Here is a 17,644-nt window from a genome sequence, read left to right as displayed (position 1 = left end):
AACAAATACAATAGAATCACACACCTTTCACTAAAACACAAATTCATTTACCCTAACAGAAAAATTTTAAATGTCACTAATCAATATTCCACTAATTTAGTGTTTATCACAGAGAACAAGGTGAAAGACAAACCTGCTGCCTCAAATGGTCTTAGTGCATTCACTCCTCTTAACACAAGCATTTCACGGTGTTGAGTGATTTTACTGTTCAAACAGTCAATGTTTCATCCAAACATACAGCAATGACCACTGAACATAAGCTACCACACACGGTGCTGATTAAAAAAAAAAAAAAAAGCAAACCCATTTGAACAATCAGGGGAAAAACTGGTGGTTGGATAAGTGTTTCAAATGTTCTATCTTCCGAATCCACGGAAACATTTGTTAGCTGCTACTGTGGGCCAAGTAGCTGTTATAAAGTTTGAAACATGGAATGACAGTTTTTTCAAACAGATTTGTTCGACTGAAGCAGCACCAAGACTGTCATTCATAGTCATATTCCCATAAGTGCTATAGAAATCTACAAGAGGCTACTGAAACACAGAGCAGAAAACGGAAGACACAGGAGTATTTATTAGCAAGTAATCTAAAAGGAAACAAAAATTCCAGGTACAAATGTTGGTTTCTTAGTTTTGACAAATGCACCACAGTACGTGAGATGATAATATCAGGGAAACCAATGGGGTGAAGGTATGTGAGTACTCTTTGTACTATCTTTGCACATTTTCTGTAACTTTAAAAATTTTCTGAAACAAAGTTTTTAACATTCGCTAGCAGAAAGCACAGCCTATACAAAAACCACAAGGAGAGAAAAAGGAGATCCATTTGAGATGTACAAGTAGTTCAGTATTTGGCTGGAACACAAATCCTATGAAGATATATAGTAAAGGAATGAATGAGAAGAGAGAAGCAGATAAGTATCAGATATGATATTATACATCATGCTAAGAAATATGGATGTTTTCATTTACAGAGATGGAGGAGTTACCAAGGATTTCAAATAGCAATAACTAAGTGATTCTTAGAAGATGAACTGGTAGATGAATAACAAAAGAGCAGAATGAGAAGTAGTAAAGGTACTCAGAATACACCAAGAGGCAAGCAAATTAGATAAGATTTGGGAATGCATGTGGGGGCTGTATACGAGAAGTTGAGAAGAATCAGGAATAATGCAGGACTCTTAAAGTCAGGGTAAGTGGATTGAAGATACTACTATTCACTGAGTCTAAAATAGAACCATGGTTGAAATGGAAAACGAAGCTTCTGTACATATTAAGTTTGAAATGCTCCATAAGACATCCAAGCTGAATATTCTACTCTGGAATCCAAGAGGGAAAATTAGGGCTAGATGTAAACATCTGGGAGTAAGCAGAATATACAGAGTATTTAAAACCAAAGAACTTGATAAGATAAAAACACTTAGGGTGAGAGTTTTTGATAGCAGTCTCCAACATTCAGAAGTGAGGCAGAACAGCAAAGCAGACTCCAGAAGGAACAGCCACTGAGTTTCGGTGGGGATGAACAGGCAAGTGTGGTATCAAGGAGGCCCAGACAGGAAAGAGTAAGTTAATAAAAACCAAGACCCCATACGCAACATGCACAGAGTAAACAGAGCATACATCTTTCTTCCCTGTGCTTTTCCCCCTCCTTTCAAAGAGCTTTGAGTTGGTATCCTCATTTACTAGAGAAATGTTTAACTAACCACGTTCACCCAGTGTTGTAACAAGTGGTACTTCTCTTAAGGGTCCCCTCGTAAGAGAAACTTTGTAAACAGAAGTTCTTGGATTTCCCTGGTGGTACAGTGGATAACAATCTGCCTGCCAATGCAGGGTACATGGATTCAATCCCTGGTCCAAGAACATTCCATATACTGTAAAGCAACTAAGCCTATGAACCATAACTACTGAGCCTGCTCGCCTGGAGCCTGTGCTCTGCCTGCAACAAGAGAAGTCACCATAATGAGAAACCCACGCAATGCAACTAGAGTGGCCCCCACTCGCCCCAACTAGAGAAAGCCCACATGCACCACATAGATCCATAGCAGCCACATGAAGAATTCTTAAGCACGGGTGCACATCCAAATCACCAGGAAGATTTTTTAAAATAAAGGAGCGACCCGCAGCACATCAAAAAGATTCTAATTTAATTGGGCATGGGTGCAACTCAGGCACCAGAATTTGAATACCCAGTGGCACCGCTCGTATAGTCAAGAAAGAATGACCTCAAGACTGTTCTTAGATTTCCAGATAACCAGATCCCTACCATTCCCCACCAGTGACCAATTAGCTTCATGGGTGGGTGGGTGGATAGGTGTGTGTGTGTTAAGGAATCATGTTTTGTTTTTCAGTATCATCATGTTCATTACACTTATTTTCCTTATTTATACTCAAATTGTATCATCTTTGGTCAGTGGAAACCTAAAATCTGGCTGCCAAGGCTAGGGAAAATGAGTGCTTCAAACACAGAGACACAAAAAGGCAAAGGAGAATTAAAGACAGAACAGGGTGCTTAAGTCTTGAATTATTACAGAGAATGTTGAAAAGGAAAATATTCTCACCCCCACAAAATATACATACATATATAGTTTAATATATATATAAAATATCTGTGAGGTGATGGATGTGTTAATTAACTACATGGATAGAATCCTTTCACAATTGTAATGCATATCCAATCATCACAATGTGCACTTTAAATATCTTAGAATTTCATTTGTCAATTATATCTCAATAAAACTAGAGAGAAAAAGCAAAAAAAATTTTAAATTATCAGTATCAACTGCCATTATCAAACACGTTACAAAGGAACTGAAGAAGGAACTTTTTCATCACCCGTCACCGTGAATGATCTAATACTGGCATCACTGTGTCTTGTATGCACAAGACACGCACAGTTAACGAGGGTATTTAATAGTTTAATTCTGGTCTGATGAAATTTCTTTTTTCTTTATCACAATTTAGGCTACGTTCTTGACTCCAAAACATTTAAAAGGACTGGCTATTTCGTATATCAGGTCTGAAAGAAAGTCTTAAGTTTTTCAAGCAATACTCTATCACAATGAGAAGTCATTCAGATATGTCACTATTATGAAAGAACACAATCATATTGTGCTGTGGGAGACTAGCTGCTGAGGAAAAGTTATAATAAATACTATAATAAATACACTGGCAGACATTTTAACCTCTGAGCCACCAGGGAAGCCCAATAAATACATTAGCCCATGACAACAAAGTGACTACAAGTACTGTGTTCAAAGTACACAGAAATACTAGAGTAGAAGAGAAATGTGTAGGAAGAAAAAGGAAACTATGGAGACTATCTGAAAAGTACAACTATGTAATTTCTTCCACACTATACAAATTTGTCCAGACAAGTAACTGTCACACTGGCAAAATGGAAATCAAAATGATCACCAAACATGCTGTGTATGACTAATTTTTATTTTCTTCAGTTAAATAAAATATTAATAAGCATGGTGAGCTGAGGTTAATTAGCCATGATAAAGCTTAATACCAAATGACCAAGGAGAATGAAAATCACCATTAAAAATAAAGACCAGAGAATAGCACGAAGAATTTCAAAATCCTAGTCCTATTAACACATGTAATGTTTTTCAAACTTTAATAATAAAAGGTTTCACTACATTTAACGAAATGGCAGCAGCAACTCCCCTCACACAAACTCTAAAGGCACATACAAAGCAGGGGTATATATACAAGACAAAGTGAATGTGGCGGGGAAGGGGGCTGCTTATTAAGGAATAATCTTTGCATTTTCATTATATAAGACGAACATTATTAAAAGAAAAAAACCTGTATCTGCATTTCAGGAGTATGATTTTATAAAACTAAAATCTGATAATGAGCTACCAAGATTATTTTCATATGACATTAACTTTTTTATTATCAAGCGCAAAACAAGTAAGTATAGGAAATATAAAATTCAGTTTAAACCTAAATGACACATCCGTGACTTTCATTGATTTCCCATATCAACTCAATTACGTCTTTCTGGACTTTTCGTTTCCAACCTTTGCCATTACCAAAACTCCAACAGACTTTCATCATCTGAATCTTTAATCTTCAGACAGTTGCCCCAGAAGCCACATGAGCAAAAACTGATAAAATTCAATATATAAAAATCTGTATTAGATTAGGATCAAAATGATAGCCATGTATTATAAGCTTAAGAATAACATAATACATGAGTCCATTCTGTAGCTACATGATAGAACAATGGGTAGAAAGCTCTGAAAATAAGAGTATCAACTAATAAATTCAGATGGGAATAAAGTTAGAAAAATACTCATTTTGTAACCACCCTCATAGTAATAAATGATTCAGGCAAGAAACATCAATGGATACTAAAACTAGTTCTAATGGGGAACAATGTTATTTATATAGATTCAAAGTGTCCTCCACAAACTGATTATTAATTGTAAAGGTACAAACGAAAAGTTTGTGGTAAGAGAACCTGGAAATTCCACCTTAACCGAGTGATGCTAGGTAACCTCACCCATGATGGAACAAACTCTCAAGAATTCCCTGAAGTGGTAATAGTGAGAATTTTTATTTTCTCCAAAGACATAAACTGAATTTGATCACATCAAATAACTCCCAAATAGGAAATATACTACAAAATAAAACATTTATACTTCTCAAAAATATTACTGCCATAAAACATAGAGAAAAGCTGAGGAAAGTAAGTTTTAAAGAGTCATGACAACTAAATATAATGCATGATGCTCAACTGAATTCTAAACAAAGAGAAAAAAATGACTATGAGGGACATTATTGGGACAGTTAGTGAAATCTGAATAGCTAATAGCATCAATGTTAAATTTCTGGACTTTGGTAACTGTACTAAGGTTATGTAAATGAGTATTCCTAGGAAATACACAATTTAGGGCTACTGCTTCTCTTAAATGGCTCCTCAAAAACAGTGTAGTATGTGAAATGTGTTTGCAAGAAGCAAGGGAGGAAAGAAGAGAGAGATGGGAGGGAGGAAGACAGACGGAGAGATGGATAGAGAGAAAGCAAATGTGGCAAAAGAGTACCGGTGAATCTGGCTGAAGGGTATATGGGAGTTCTTTACACATACATGTGAGAGAGAGAAATATATGGGAGTTTTCCCATCTTTTTTGCAAGCTGAAATTATAAGTTTAAAAAATTTGCACTTTAGAAAAAGGTCAAAATGGGGAAAATATTTAACTCCTATCACAGGAGGGAAATATTTTTCCTACTCTATAAAAAAGAATAATGAGTAAGCTCAATAAATTTTCCATCCTAAAAATACAAAAATAATTAACATAGGGGGAAAAACAATGTGAATATACAGAAAAGTATTTATACTGTATTTACATTATATGTACCTGCATGGTATCTAAGTAGAAAGGTATTACCATACACTGGCAGACGGGCAAAATAAAAGGGAATAAATAATAAGCCTCAAGAAGGCTGTTGGGAAACAGGCACTACTATATTCTAACACTGCTGGAGAGAATATAAATTGGTACGTTTTTCTGCAGAGGGAATTTAACTGTATCTTTCAAAAGCAAGCTTAGACATGTACTATTTGACTTAGCAAAAGAGCTTCTAGGAATTTATATTAGTTCACAAAAGTAGTATACAAAAATGAGCTCATAGGTTATATTGTGAAAAACTGGACCAAAAAAGCCCATTAAGGAATGATTAAATAAAATATAGGGAAACTATTACACAGAAATATTGCATAACCTGAAATGATGTCCAATACAAAACTAAAAAGGGAGGCTAGGGAATTCCCTGGGGACAGTCCAGTGGTTAGAGAACACCATGGTTCCACTGCCTAGGTTATGGGCTCAACCTCTGGTGAAGGAACTAAGATTCCCCCAAGCACTGTAATCAATGTGCAAATTGATTACATTTATTTCTTTACTTTGTACATATATGCTAAGAAGTCAAATACAACAGATGTTAGATTATATTTACACTATTTAAACTTTTCAAAATCAAATTCCTTAAAATGAAGCAAGCATGACTTTTTTAACACACTTATTTCCATCTGACAGAGTGCAGGAGAAGAGCAAGAGACAACTAGCAATTAAGAAAAAGCTTTGTTGGCTGTGTATGGCCAGTCTGTTGTAGCCAGCAACGCTACACTGGCCCTTTCTTTTCCTATCTTCCATCCCTTCTCTCCCTTCAGGCTTCATTCTAAAGAATTAACCAGAATTGAAAGAGACACGTGTACCCCAATGTTCATCGTAGCACTGTTTACAATAGCTAGGACATGGAAGCAACCTACATGTCTGTCGGGAAATGAATGGATAAGAAAGCTATAGTACACATACACAATGGAATATTATGCAGCTATTAAAAAGAATGTATTTGAATTAGTTCTAATGAGGTGGATGAAACTGGAGCCTATTATACAGAGTGAAGTAAGTCAGAAAGAAAAATACCAATACAGTATAATAACACACATATATGGAATTTAGAAAGATGGTAACGACGACCCTATGTACAAGACAGCAAAAGAGCCACAGATGTAAAGAACAGACTTTTGGATTCTGTGGGAGAAGGCAAGGGTGGGATAATGTGAAAGAATAGCACTGAAACATGTATATTACCATATGTGAAACAGATCACCAGTCCAGGTTTGATGCATGAGATAGGGCACTCAGGGCTGGTGCTCTGGGACGACCCTGAGGGATACAATGGGGAGGGAGGTGGGAGGGGGTTCAGGATGGGGGACACATGTACACCCCTTGCTGAATTTATGTGATGGTATGGCAAAAACCACAATATTGTAAAGTAATCAGCCTCTAATTAAATAAATTAATTTACAAAAAAAATTAACAATTTAAAATGTTTTCAGTAAACACAGTATACATTTCTAAAAATCCTTCATCAAGATGATTCTATCAATTATCCCACACACAAACCACCAAATCAGAGCAGCCAACATCAAGGCTGCTTAAGATAGGAATAAAATTGAATTCCTTGGCAAATGCTTGAAGCATATGGTAAATATAAAAGACTAAATAAATAATGTAACTCCTTGTAATAACTGGATTCCAGACTAAAAGATAGTAAAATAATAAAAGTATGGAAAGACAACATTTTGCAACCAACTGCTTTTATACTTAGTTTCTAGACAGTCCAAGCTTACTAGTCAGAATTTTTTTAACGATTTCAAATTGCCACCATAAAGTATCACTGAATATATAAAATTGCATGTTATTCTTTAAATAGTTCACTTACTCTTCTATGCCTGTCTTTTTTTCAAAATCATGTATTTCTTTAAGTAGCAGTGATACTCGCAGAAACCTATGAATACACTAAAAACAACTTAATTATATACTTGTTAAGTATTGAGATAAGCAAATTATAAACTTCGACAGCATACTAAAAAGCAGAGACACTACTTTGCCAACAAAGATCCATCTAGTCAAAGTCATGTATGGATGTGAGAGTTGGACTATAAAGAAAGCTAGTGCCAAAGAACTGATGCTTTTGAACTGTGGTGTTGGAGAGACTCTTGAGAGCCCCCTGGACTGCAAGGAGTCGGACAGGACTGAGCGACTGAACTGAACTGATATATATATACACACACCTCTTGAAATGATCCCCTCTATCACTATAAGACAAAACTCTTCTCTGTAAGATCCTCCTCGTCTTCATATACCGAGGATTGGCAAAGATTTTTTAAACACAATACAAGAAACGCTAACCATAAAAAAATTGACAGATTAGACTTCACTATAACTAGAAACTATTATTCAAAAAATCCTGTTAGGAAAAGGTAAAAAAGATAACCAAAGACAGACTGGCGTTCAAATACACATATCTGTCAAAGTACTTCTATCCAAAATACATATAAAATTTTATATAATAATAAGAACAAATCTTTCGGTAAAATAAAAAAGGGCTTGAATAGGCACTTCACCCAAAAGAGGAAATTCAGATAGCCAAAGCCTTTGAAAATGTGTTCAACCTATCATTACTCAGCAGGGAAGTAAAAAATAAAGTCACAATGGGATACCACTAAATAGACACCAGAGAGGCTAAAATTAATAAGAGGCAAATATCAAGATCTAGAGCAGCTAAAACTCTCATTCACTGCTGGTGGGAACATAAAATGTATGACCAATTTGGAAAAGAGTCTGTAGTTTCTAGAGCTAAATATATACTTATCTGTGACTCAGTAATTCCACTCCTAACTATACAACCAAGAGAAATGAGTACATGTCTGCCATCAGAACACATGCGGAAGAGTATGTTTAAGACAGCTTGATTAGTAACAGCCAAAGACCAGAAACAACCAACTTGCCCATCAGCAGGAGAAAGAATAAACTGCTTTACTGTACAGTGGAATACTACACAGCAACTATTTATTTAAATGACTGGTACACAGGGAACTTCCCCGGTGGCTCAGCGGTAAAGAATTTGCCTGCAGTGCAGAAGACATGGGCTCAATCCCTGGGTCAGGAAGATTCCCTGAAGAAGGAAAAGGCAACCCACTGCACTATTCTTACCTGGAGAATCCCATGGACAGAGGGGCTGGTGGGCTACAGTCTATGGGGTCGCAAAGGAGTCAGACACAACTCAGACTAGGTAAGAGTAACAACCTCCAACAGGACAAATCTCTGTTATTCTGTTGAGTGAAAACAGCCAGACACAAAAGTTCATACAACTAAGTCAAGATGACAGAAATCATAATCTGGTCTAGGGGAAGGAGTGAAAATATTCCTCATCGGAATGGTGGTTACACAGGTACATACAAACACAGGAAATACTTAAGTATACTTTAAACACTTTAATGTACACTGTGATATGTTACAACTAAAAAAAAAATTTTCCAAATCACATGATCCCCTTTCTGTAGTCAACTCCCACTCAACTTCTACTCCTCTTTCCCAGTCCCATTAATTGGTCACTAATCCATGTTTCCAGAGAACCTTTTGACAGACATTTATTGGCACTTCACATTTTATTAGATAGTGGAGGACACAGGAGCCTGGCATGCTGCAGTCCATGGGGTTGCAAAGAGTCAGAGATGACTTAGCAACTGAATGACAACAAATCAGTGATTTGTTTATTTTCTAGGGCTCCAAAGTCTCTGCAGATGGTGACAGCAGCCTCGAAATTAAAAGACACTTGCTCCTTGGAAGAACAGCTATGACAAACCTAGACAGCGTATTAAAAAAGCAGAGACATTACTTTGCCAACAAACGTCTGTCTACTCAAAGCTATGGTTTTTCCAGTAGTCATGTATGGATGTGAGAGTTGGACTACAAAGAAAGCTGAGTGCCGAAGAATTGATGCTTTTGAAATGTGGTGTTGGAGAAGACTCTTGACAGTCCCTTGGACTGCAAGGAGATCTGACCAGTCAATCCTAAAGGAAATCAGTCCTGAATATTCACTGAAAGGACTGATGCTGAAGGTGAAACTCCAATACTCTGGCCACCTGGTGCAAAGAAATGACTCACTAGAAAAGACTCTTGATGCTGGGAAAGACTGAAGGGAGGAGAAGGGGACGACAGTGGATGAGATGGTTGGATGGCATCACCGACTTGATGGACATGAGCTTCAGCAAGCTGCGGGAGTTGGTGATGGACAGGGAAGCCTGGCGTCCATGGGGTCGCAGAGTCACAACTGCACTGAACTGAAGACATTTTATTACTAAAACCTACTTACATCTGTAAAATCCTAAAGAAAAAAAGTTCTCTAAAGGGCAGAGGTCTCCATTCTTATTCACCCTGCTTTCCAAATGCCCAGCACTATGCTATGTAATGCAAACATCAACAAACACTTTTTTGATTCAAATGGTTCCTACGATTTACAGAACAATGCCTCACTAAATCACAACCTTTAACTTCTGTCTTTTAAAGACAGTTTCTTTCCCCCTCTTCAATGAGACTCTTCTACAGCTTCTAAAAAGAGATTTTCGGGAAAAAATCCATTTCTATGAACTGTGAAATTAACTTGAACATCATAACCAACCAGCAAAAGAATGGCTGCCTTAAAGAAAAATATATGCAAAGGAACACAATGGTAAAGTAAATGATCCTCTTACTTTTAACAATAAGCTCTTACATTTACTATATACTGTACAGTTCTATGAGGTAACCACTATTAGCAGCTACAAATCAGACAGGAAGTTCAAAAAACTGTCCCAGGTCACACGAGGGCCAGAACCTGCAGTATGAGAAGAGGGAAGACTAGGAGGTTAACATTACAGGACACACATGCCAACAGAAAGCTCAATAAGACTATTTTTAAGAGAATAAAGAAAAAGAAATCCAAATGGTTAAACATATGAAAAGATGCCCAACTTCACTGATAATAGAGGAAAATCAAATTAAAACTACATCAGGGGAGGGAATTAATTTCCTGGCAGTGCAGTGGTTAGAATTTGGCGCTTTTACTTTGGGGGCCCAGGTTCAATCTTTGGTCAGGGAACTAAGATCCTACAAGCTGGGAACTTCCCTGGTGGTCTAGTGGCTAAGAATATGCCTGCCAATGCAGGGGACAAAGGTTTTATTCCTGGGCTGGGAAGAGCCCACATGCGGAGGAACAACTAAGCCTGTGCTCTAGAGCCGGGGCTCCACGAGAGAAGCCACATGAGCAGCTCAAGCACTGCAGCAATGTGCAGCCCCACCCCTGCACCTTCCCGCAACTAGAAAAAGTCCATGCACAGCAAGGAAGACCCAGAGTAGTCAAAAAAAGATAAATCAATCCTGTGCTATGCTGTGTTAGGCTTAGTCGCTGAATTGAGTCTGACTCTTTCCCACGTCATGGACTGCAGCCCGCCAGGCTCCTCTGTCCTTGGGGATTCTCCAGGTGTGGGGTTGCCATGCCCTCCTCCAGGGGATCTTCTCAACCCAGGGATCAAACCCAGGGATCAAACCCAGGTCTCCTGCATCGCAGGTGGATTCTTTACCAACTGAGCCACCAGGGAAGACCAAAATAAACATTAAGGGGAGGAGGGGGATGCAACTGATGGGACAACCACTACATCAGGATGCAATTTCTCATCTATTAGATTGGCAAAAATATAAAAGTTTGACAAAACCCTCTTAACAAAGCTGTGAAGAAGGCAGACACTCTAACACTGCTGATAAAGGCACAACCCCCAGCAAGGCAGTGTGGCAATATTTATTAAAATTATTAATGGTTATATAGCTTTTGATCCAGCCACTCTCATCATTTTGGGAACTTTTCCTACATTTATAATTACACATGTACAAAATGACATATATTCAAAGATCCATCACTGCAGCACTACTTGCAACAGCACAGGACTGAAATCAACCAAAGCAGCTATGCAAGTCCGGTTAAATGAACTGCTATAGCCACACAATGGAATACTAAGAAGCTGTTAAAAAGAGAATATTCTTTATGAACAGATATGAAAAGATCTCTACTACAAAGCATGTTACACAAGCAAGGTACACATACACACAATAGAATTCCTGATAATGGGAGAAGCTCGGTATAGGACATAAGGGAACTCTAATCTTTGTAATGTTTCTGTAAAACTGAAACTGCTCTAAAATATAAAGTTTATAAAAAATAATATACAGAGAGTATATATTTATTAGACATTGTGTAAGTGGAAGGATAACGATACTACATATGAATCTACTTGTAGTTCCATAAAGAATTCACCAGTAATTAAAAAGAACAGTTATATATTCAGGGGAGAGAAAATAAGAAAGGTAGAAAAATTTCTGAATACAAATTTTTTTCTTTATAATTTCTTAAAATTGTTAATGATTATCTTTTTCAAGGAAATTAAGTAATTAAAAAAAAACTGTACACAAATTACCTCCTCCTCTAATGAAACCCAAAATGAGTTTCTGGCACAACAGTGCTTATTAATACATACCAGTAGACACTGTATTTAACAACTACTAAACTCCTTTAAAGACAAACTTTTCATCTCTATGATATATGCTTTCCATACTAAACTTCTAAACTTTTCATCTCTATGATATATGCTTTCCATAGTTACAAAGCAAAATATTTTAACTTTTTATGAGGATAAAACAAAAAATGGTTTTTACATGAAATTCCTCAGAATTCCCCAAATACATCTATTTGACACAGTAATTTATGACTAAGCTTAGTAACACGATCTCAAAGTGAGGGAAAGAAATCAAACCCTTTAATTCTCCACAATTTCAAAATTTTTTCATGTAATAATCAGGACTGTTGGCTAATTAAAAAGGCTGAAACCTATGACACTAAGAAAACATAATTAGAGTACAAGGTACTAACCACAACCAAGCAATTTTAAAGACATCCATTCAAGGTGCTACTCTGCCTACTAGCTGTTTTCAAGACCCTACCTTCACACTGACTTTTTTCTGGTCTTCAAATTATAAAAGTCAGATTAAATTATCTTTACCTTCATCTACTTTATAAAATCTCATGCATCTACAGGAATATTAAAACAAATGGTTCTTTAAAAAATTTTTAGGAGGGCAAAAGTATGCCTATTAAGAAACATGTCAACTTGAACTTAAGAAAAATAACTCATATACACTTACTTACCTTAAAAGGCTTGTCTCCGCTGTGTGTCAGCATGTGCCTCTGTAACCAACTCTGGCTGGTTGATGGAGTGTTATATACTTTACAGCCTTTCCATAAGCAAACAAACACCTGTTAACAGAAGGGCCATAATTATTTTCATCGCTTTTTCAACAGGGACTTTTATTCCCTGTAAATTCAAGTAAACATGCTGCAAGTCTTCAATTGACAAAGAGACATTGAATGTACCAGTCAGTCAAAATGCTTACTGTAGGAACTTTCTGAACCTCCCACATGAGGCACAGTTTTAACCGTTCCCCTTTAAGGCTGCTGTCCACTCCCTCAATAAGGAACTGATATACCAATCCCAATGAGCCATTCAGAAGGAAATATACAAAATATTAACAATATAGTCCTAAGAACTAGAACGATGGACCATAATTTAGTTTTTTTGTTTACTGCATGAAGGAACAAGCATGTACTAACTGTAAATATTAGGAATATATTAAGGTATAAAGAAATGATGACAATAAATCAAAACAGTCAACTGGTAGTTACTGATAGTTTCACCTTCAAAAAAATGAGTGAACAAATTTTCCAATTATAATTTTGCTGCTCTTGATTTCCTATTCTCAAATGCATACCAATATGTTTATATTTATATTGTTTTGATTTATTTAAAATGATTTCCAATTGTCTTGATTATGAAGCAAAATCTAATACAGAATGCTAAAATTAATATAGTTGCAGAAGCTATGACCGCAGTTACTCTATAATAATAGACCCACATTCTTGGGTTCAGGCAGCTGAGTATGACTGGGTTAACAACTAACATGATTTTTACCATCTTCCTACCACTGAGATACCAATTTTTTTTTGACTGATTCTATTTTTATCAAACTGAAAACTGCTCCCCATCATCGGTAAAAGAAGTATGAACCTACAGTAACCATTACATTCAAAGAACCATTTATAGGCTCTGTTCTTTTCTAAGGTTACAACAATTATAAATAGAGCCACACTTTGAAGATTATAATGTACTGCATATAGAACAAAACAAAGATACACACAGGACTGAGGAAACAATCACTAAACAGTAAGTTTAAAGGAACATTTTTAGAAATCTAGAAAAACAGTCTAAAATAACTGAGATCAATTTTTACTCAAAACCATTTCACAACGAGACAACACTGTTATTGCTGCTGATGTGCTTAAAGCATTTGCTAGTTTCTTTTAGTTAAGCAGATATGATGTCACATTTCCTCCTGAATATTTAAAATTCTTTAAAAAAAAAAAAAAAAATTCCTGACCCTAGTACATGTTTATAAAATGATTCCTAAAGTTCCCAAAATTAAAAGCCACTTTTTAATGAATGTAGAGAAGTCTTTAAAGGTACACCAATATGCTGTGAAGACTAATCCAGTGTTTAATAATCATATGTGGATATCAATCCTATCAACTTCCTAACTCAAGACTACAAAGACTGTCTTAAATTTTCAATCCAAGTAATAAACAGACTGGTTTAAAACGCTTTCACAAGTCATACACAAACAGGTATGTCCTAAAGCAAGTATTTGGGAACAAAATTAATCTCAGTTATGCAAAAAAAAAAATTTAACAGTAAAGAATTGTTATAACACTTAAGAAACACCTATGCTGAGTTACTCTCAAAGAAACAAGATAAATACTCACATTCTGTCCCTACTCAACAGCTACAGTTGGGAAAACCAACCATGTCTGATTTCTAATTCTTTTTCCTCTGAACCAACACTAATAGGAGGCAACTGCCGGCCATGTGATTCCATCAGATAACAGCCTCTAGGGTGAACAGGTACGGTCTATCCTTCTAGATGGAATAATGTCTAGTAACACTATTAGGGCACCAACACCTTCAGGTTCAAAGAAAAACCATAACCTTCAACCTAGTGAATTTTAGAGGAAATGAGATAAGTGTAAAGAGATCAAAGCAAACTATGTTTAGCTATATTCGGGCAGAATATTAATACCTGAAAACTACTCTGAGGGGAAAGGGGATAAGTAAACTTGCATAAGGATAATCTTGATACACAACATGGGCACTAAAAATCCATTATCAAGTATTCCCCCAAACCACAAATCTTTAAAAAGCTAAATTTCCTTAAGTCCAGTCCAAAATCTGACAAAGGGGTATTTGACCTGAGACTTTCTGTATGCACAACATATGAAAAACATTTTTATACTCCATTTTTAGAAACTTTCTCATTGTAAAAATTAACACTGAAAACATTACAGGAGTTCAATATGAATGGAATTATTCAAGAACAAAATCTAACATGGTTCCTCTAAACTATCTTAAAATGAATTAAGATCTAACTATGTTAATTAGACCACTGAGGTTCATAGTCCAGTCTTTCATGATAAACTGGCTTAGTTAAAACAGGCTGTATTAGAGATAACAAACAGAACAAAAGTAAACAACCTAAAATCTATCCAGCCCTTTCATATTTTGCAGCTACACAGTCTTCAAAGAACCACTAATTTAAGTCTCTATTTCCTTTGTCACCAAATAGATGCTATGAGCACACACCTGTTGTAAGTCCAGAACACAATGAAAATACAAGATAATATTTTCTCTCAGGACTAGTTAACAGAAAACTTGGGTTTATATTAGACACTGGAGGTCCCTTCTCAAAATAACTGCTGCACATTTTTTTCTGCCAGACTGTCCAAGGAAAAAAACAGCACACGGCCATTAAAAGAATCTTTCTACTACCAGCTTCAGATTTATAATGACCTAACTTGTAAGATGAAGAGGTCTAAAATTTCTATGTTAGAGGGAAGCTCAGGCTTTCTGTTCAGAACTCCTCTAGAAAACCTTGCCCATTACTGTCAGAACAAGTCAGCTTTACCGTCAGGGGTCCCCTCCAAAAGGCCTAAAATGAAGAAGCTTGTACAAACCAAGGGTAGTCCTAGTCTTACTTTGGTCAATTTTCCTGAACTAGAGTATTTACCTGAATGTATGCATGGGCTTCCCTGGTAGCTAAGACGGTAAAGAATCTCCTGCAACACGGGAGACCTGAGTTCAATCCCTGGGGTTAGGATGATCCCCTGGAGAAGGAAATGGCAACCTACTCCAGTATTCTCGCCTGGGAAATCCCATGGACAGACGAGCGTGGCGGGCTACAGTCTACGGGGTCACAAGAGAGTCAAAAACAACTAAGAGACTAAACAATAATAACAACACAAGTTCTACACCTATGATGGATTGTGTGACAGTAAAAATAAATGCACTTACACCTGATTACCAACATATCATACATGAAGTGCATAAATGAATCCATCAAGAAATTAAGTAAATTTTAAGACTCACTGCAAAACAATACAATGCAACCTAACAAAGTCTAATAAGCATGTATAAGGAAAATTCTGTTACTACTGGTAAAGTAAAATCAGCCTAATACTCTATAAATAGAGCTGGTAAGCAATATAATTTACATCCTCAAAGGGAGTGAAAAAAGCCTACTTTTACTAAATAGATTCCTTCTGTAGTAAAATGATACAAAAAGATTTTATATTAAATAAGAGACAGACAATCTAAAATAAAGTCAGGAAGGGGTTGAATGGATGATCTCAGGGTTCCTTTAAGCTCTTAGAAAAAAATTAGTTCAGTTTTTCACAAAATGTGAACATATAAAAGAGAAGTAAATGTTTTTTACGTCTAATTATTTTGTCTCTAATCAGTCTACTCTTTCAAGATCTAAAATGAAGGCTATAATTTTGTATTCTGTAATGTTTAGCCACATTAAATGTGTTAACATTTTCAATTTCCTCTGTTAAAAGATATTTAATAAACAGAGGACAACTATTCAGTAAGCTCTCACAATACAAGGAAAAAACATCCCTCATTTATTGCAAAAGATATGCCCAATTTCATGTTATGTTCAGAATCTAGTAATATCAGACTGGCAATCAAAACTCAAACTGGCCTCCTAAGATTGACCCCATTTCCTAGTAGCATTCAGTGTAACCATGAGAGTCTACAAGCCTAATTTTATGTAACATCAAGGTTAACTCATTCAGCTCTCCAAATAGTAATACCCTGTCATCAGCTCCCCCAAAATATCCCTCTGGCCCTCTTGCCTCAAGAGCACCAAAGAACATATACAAAAGTAAACTTAATAAAAATAACACGTGTAAGAGCACCCCTGATAAACAGATTTCCTTCTGGCAACTGTTTTTAAAGTGAGAAACAGTTAAGACAAGGGGGAAGAAAAACCACAGTACACTAATGGATCTTACTGAACCACTGAGACCCTACAAGACGAAGTTCCCCTCCTACCAAGACTTACGTGTGTAATAAGAGGACACAGGCCTTTGAAATTTGACTAGCAAAGTAGCTCGGTCTAGTTTCTGAAATCCAGTCATGCATGAAGTATGAACCCAAGAACACAATTCTGTTTTACTGAACAAAAAAAGGTTAAGTTTTTCTTGCTTGTCTTTATTTTTTAAAGAAAGTACTTTCATGACTTTTAAAAAAAAGGTACATTCCAAAAAAAAAAAGGTGCTTAAATGATAAGCTTAACTTTTACTACAGGATTAAGTATCCACCCACTTTGACATATGAAAAGGTCAGGAAACCTTAAAATTCCACTTGCCTTCAGCCTATAAATACAATTAAAGTCCACGTGACATAGCAACATAAATAGCTTAAGGCACATAAAGAAGTTACTAAACTGTTATAGTTTTTGTTTTCCCAGGGTGAACAGCAGAGTGGGATGAGAAAAAGAACAGGAATTAATACAGGATGTAGATCTTGCTACCTTACTGCTCCAGAAGAACTGTCATCTTTCAGTAATTAGAAACATAAAATCCTCTAGAGTTGCCAATAATTTTCCTCATTTGTTTCTGTTCCACTGTGACAGTTCACATTTGGGATAGAAAGAAGAGAATTAAAAACTCTTTAAAAATGTCATCAAAATCAGCTGTTTTCCACTATACAGGAGAGCGAGTGAGAATAGTCAAATTTAAAGACAGAAAGTAGGACCATGGTTACTAGAGGTTAGCACAAGGGAGGATTAGGGAGGTATTATTTAATAGGTAGATTTCAGTTTGGGACAACGAAAGAGTTACGGAGAGGGATAGTAGTCATT

At 36.2% G+C, this 17,644-nt stretch overlaps 1 protein-coding gene across 1 annotated transcript in view; it reads right to left on the bottom strand.

Moving 5' to 3' along the window:
- AEBP2 (AE binding protein 2) overlaps nt 1–17,644 on the bottom strand; it is a 62,951-nt gene that overhangs the window by 19,965 nt on the left and 25,342 nt on the right. The window contains exon 3 of the mRNA XM_005893216.3: nt 12,540–12,647. Within this exon, the coding sequence (XP_005893278.2) occupies nt 12,540–12,647 (108 nt within the window). The remainder of the gene's footprint in view (nt 1–12,539; nt 12,648–17,644) is intronic.

This window comes from Bos mutus, chromosome 5, assembly GCF_027580195.1.
Source record: "Bos mutus isolate GX-2022 chromosome 5, NWIPB_WYAK_1.1, whole genome shotgun sequence".
In the NCBI taxonomy this organism is placed as follows: domain Eukaryota; kingdom Metazoa; phylum Chordata; class Mammalia; order Artiodactyla; family Bovidae; genus Bos; species Bos mutus.
Note: the sequence above shows the minus strand (reverse complement) of the source record. Positions and strands in the feature narration are given on the sequence as shown.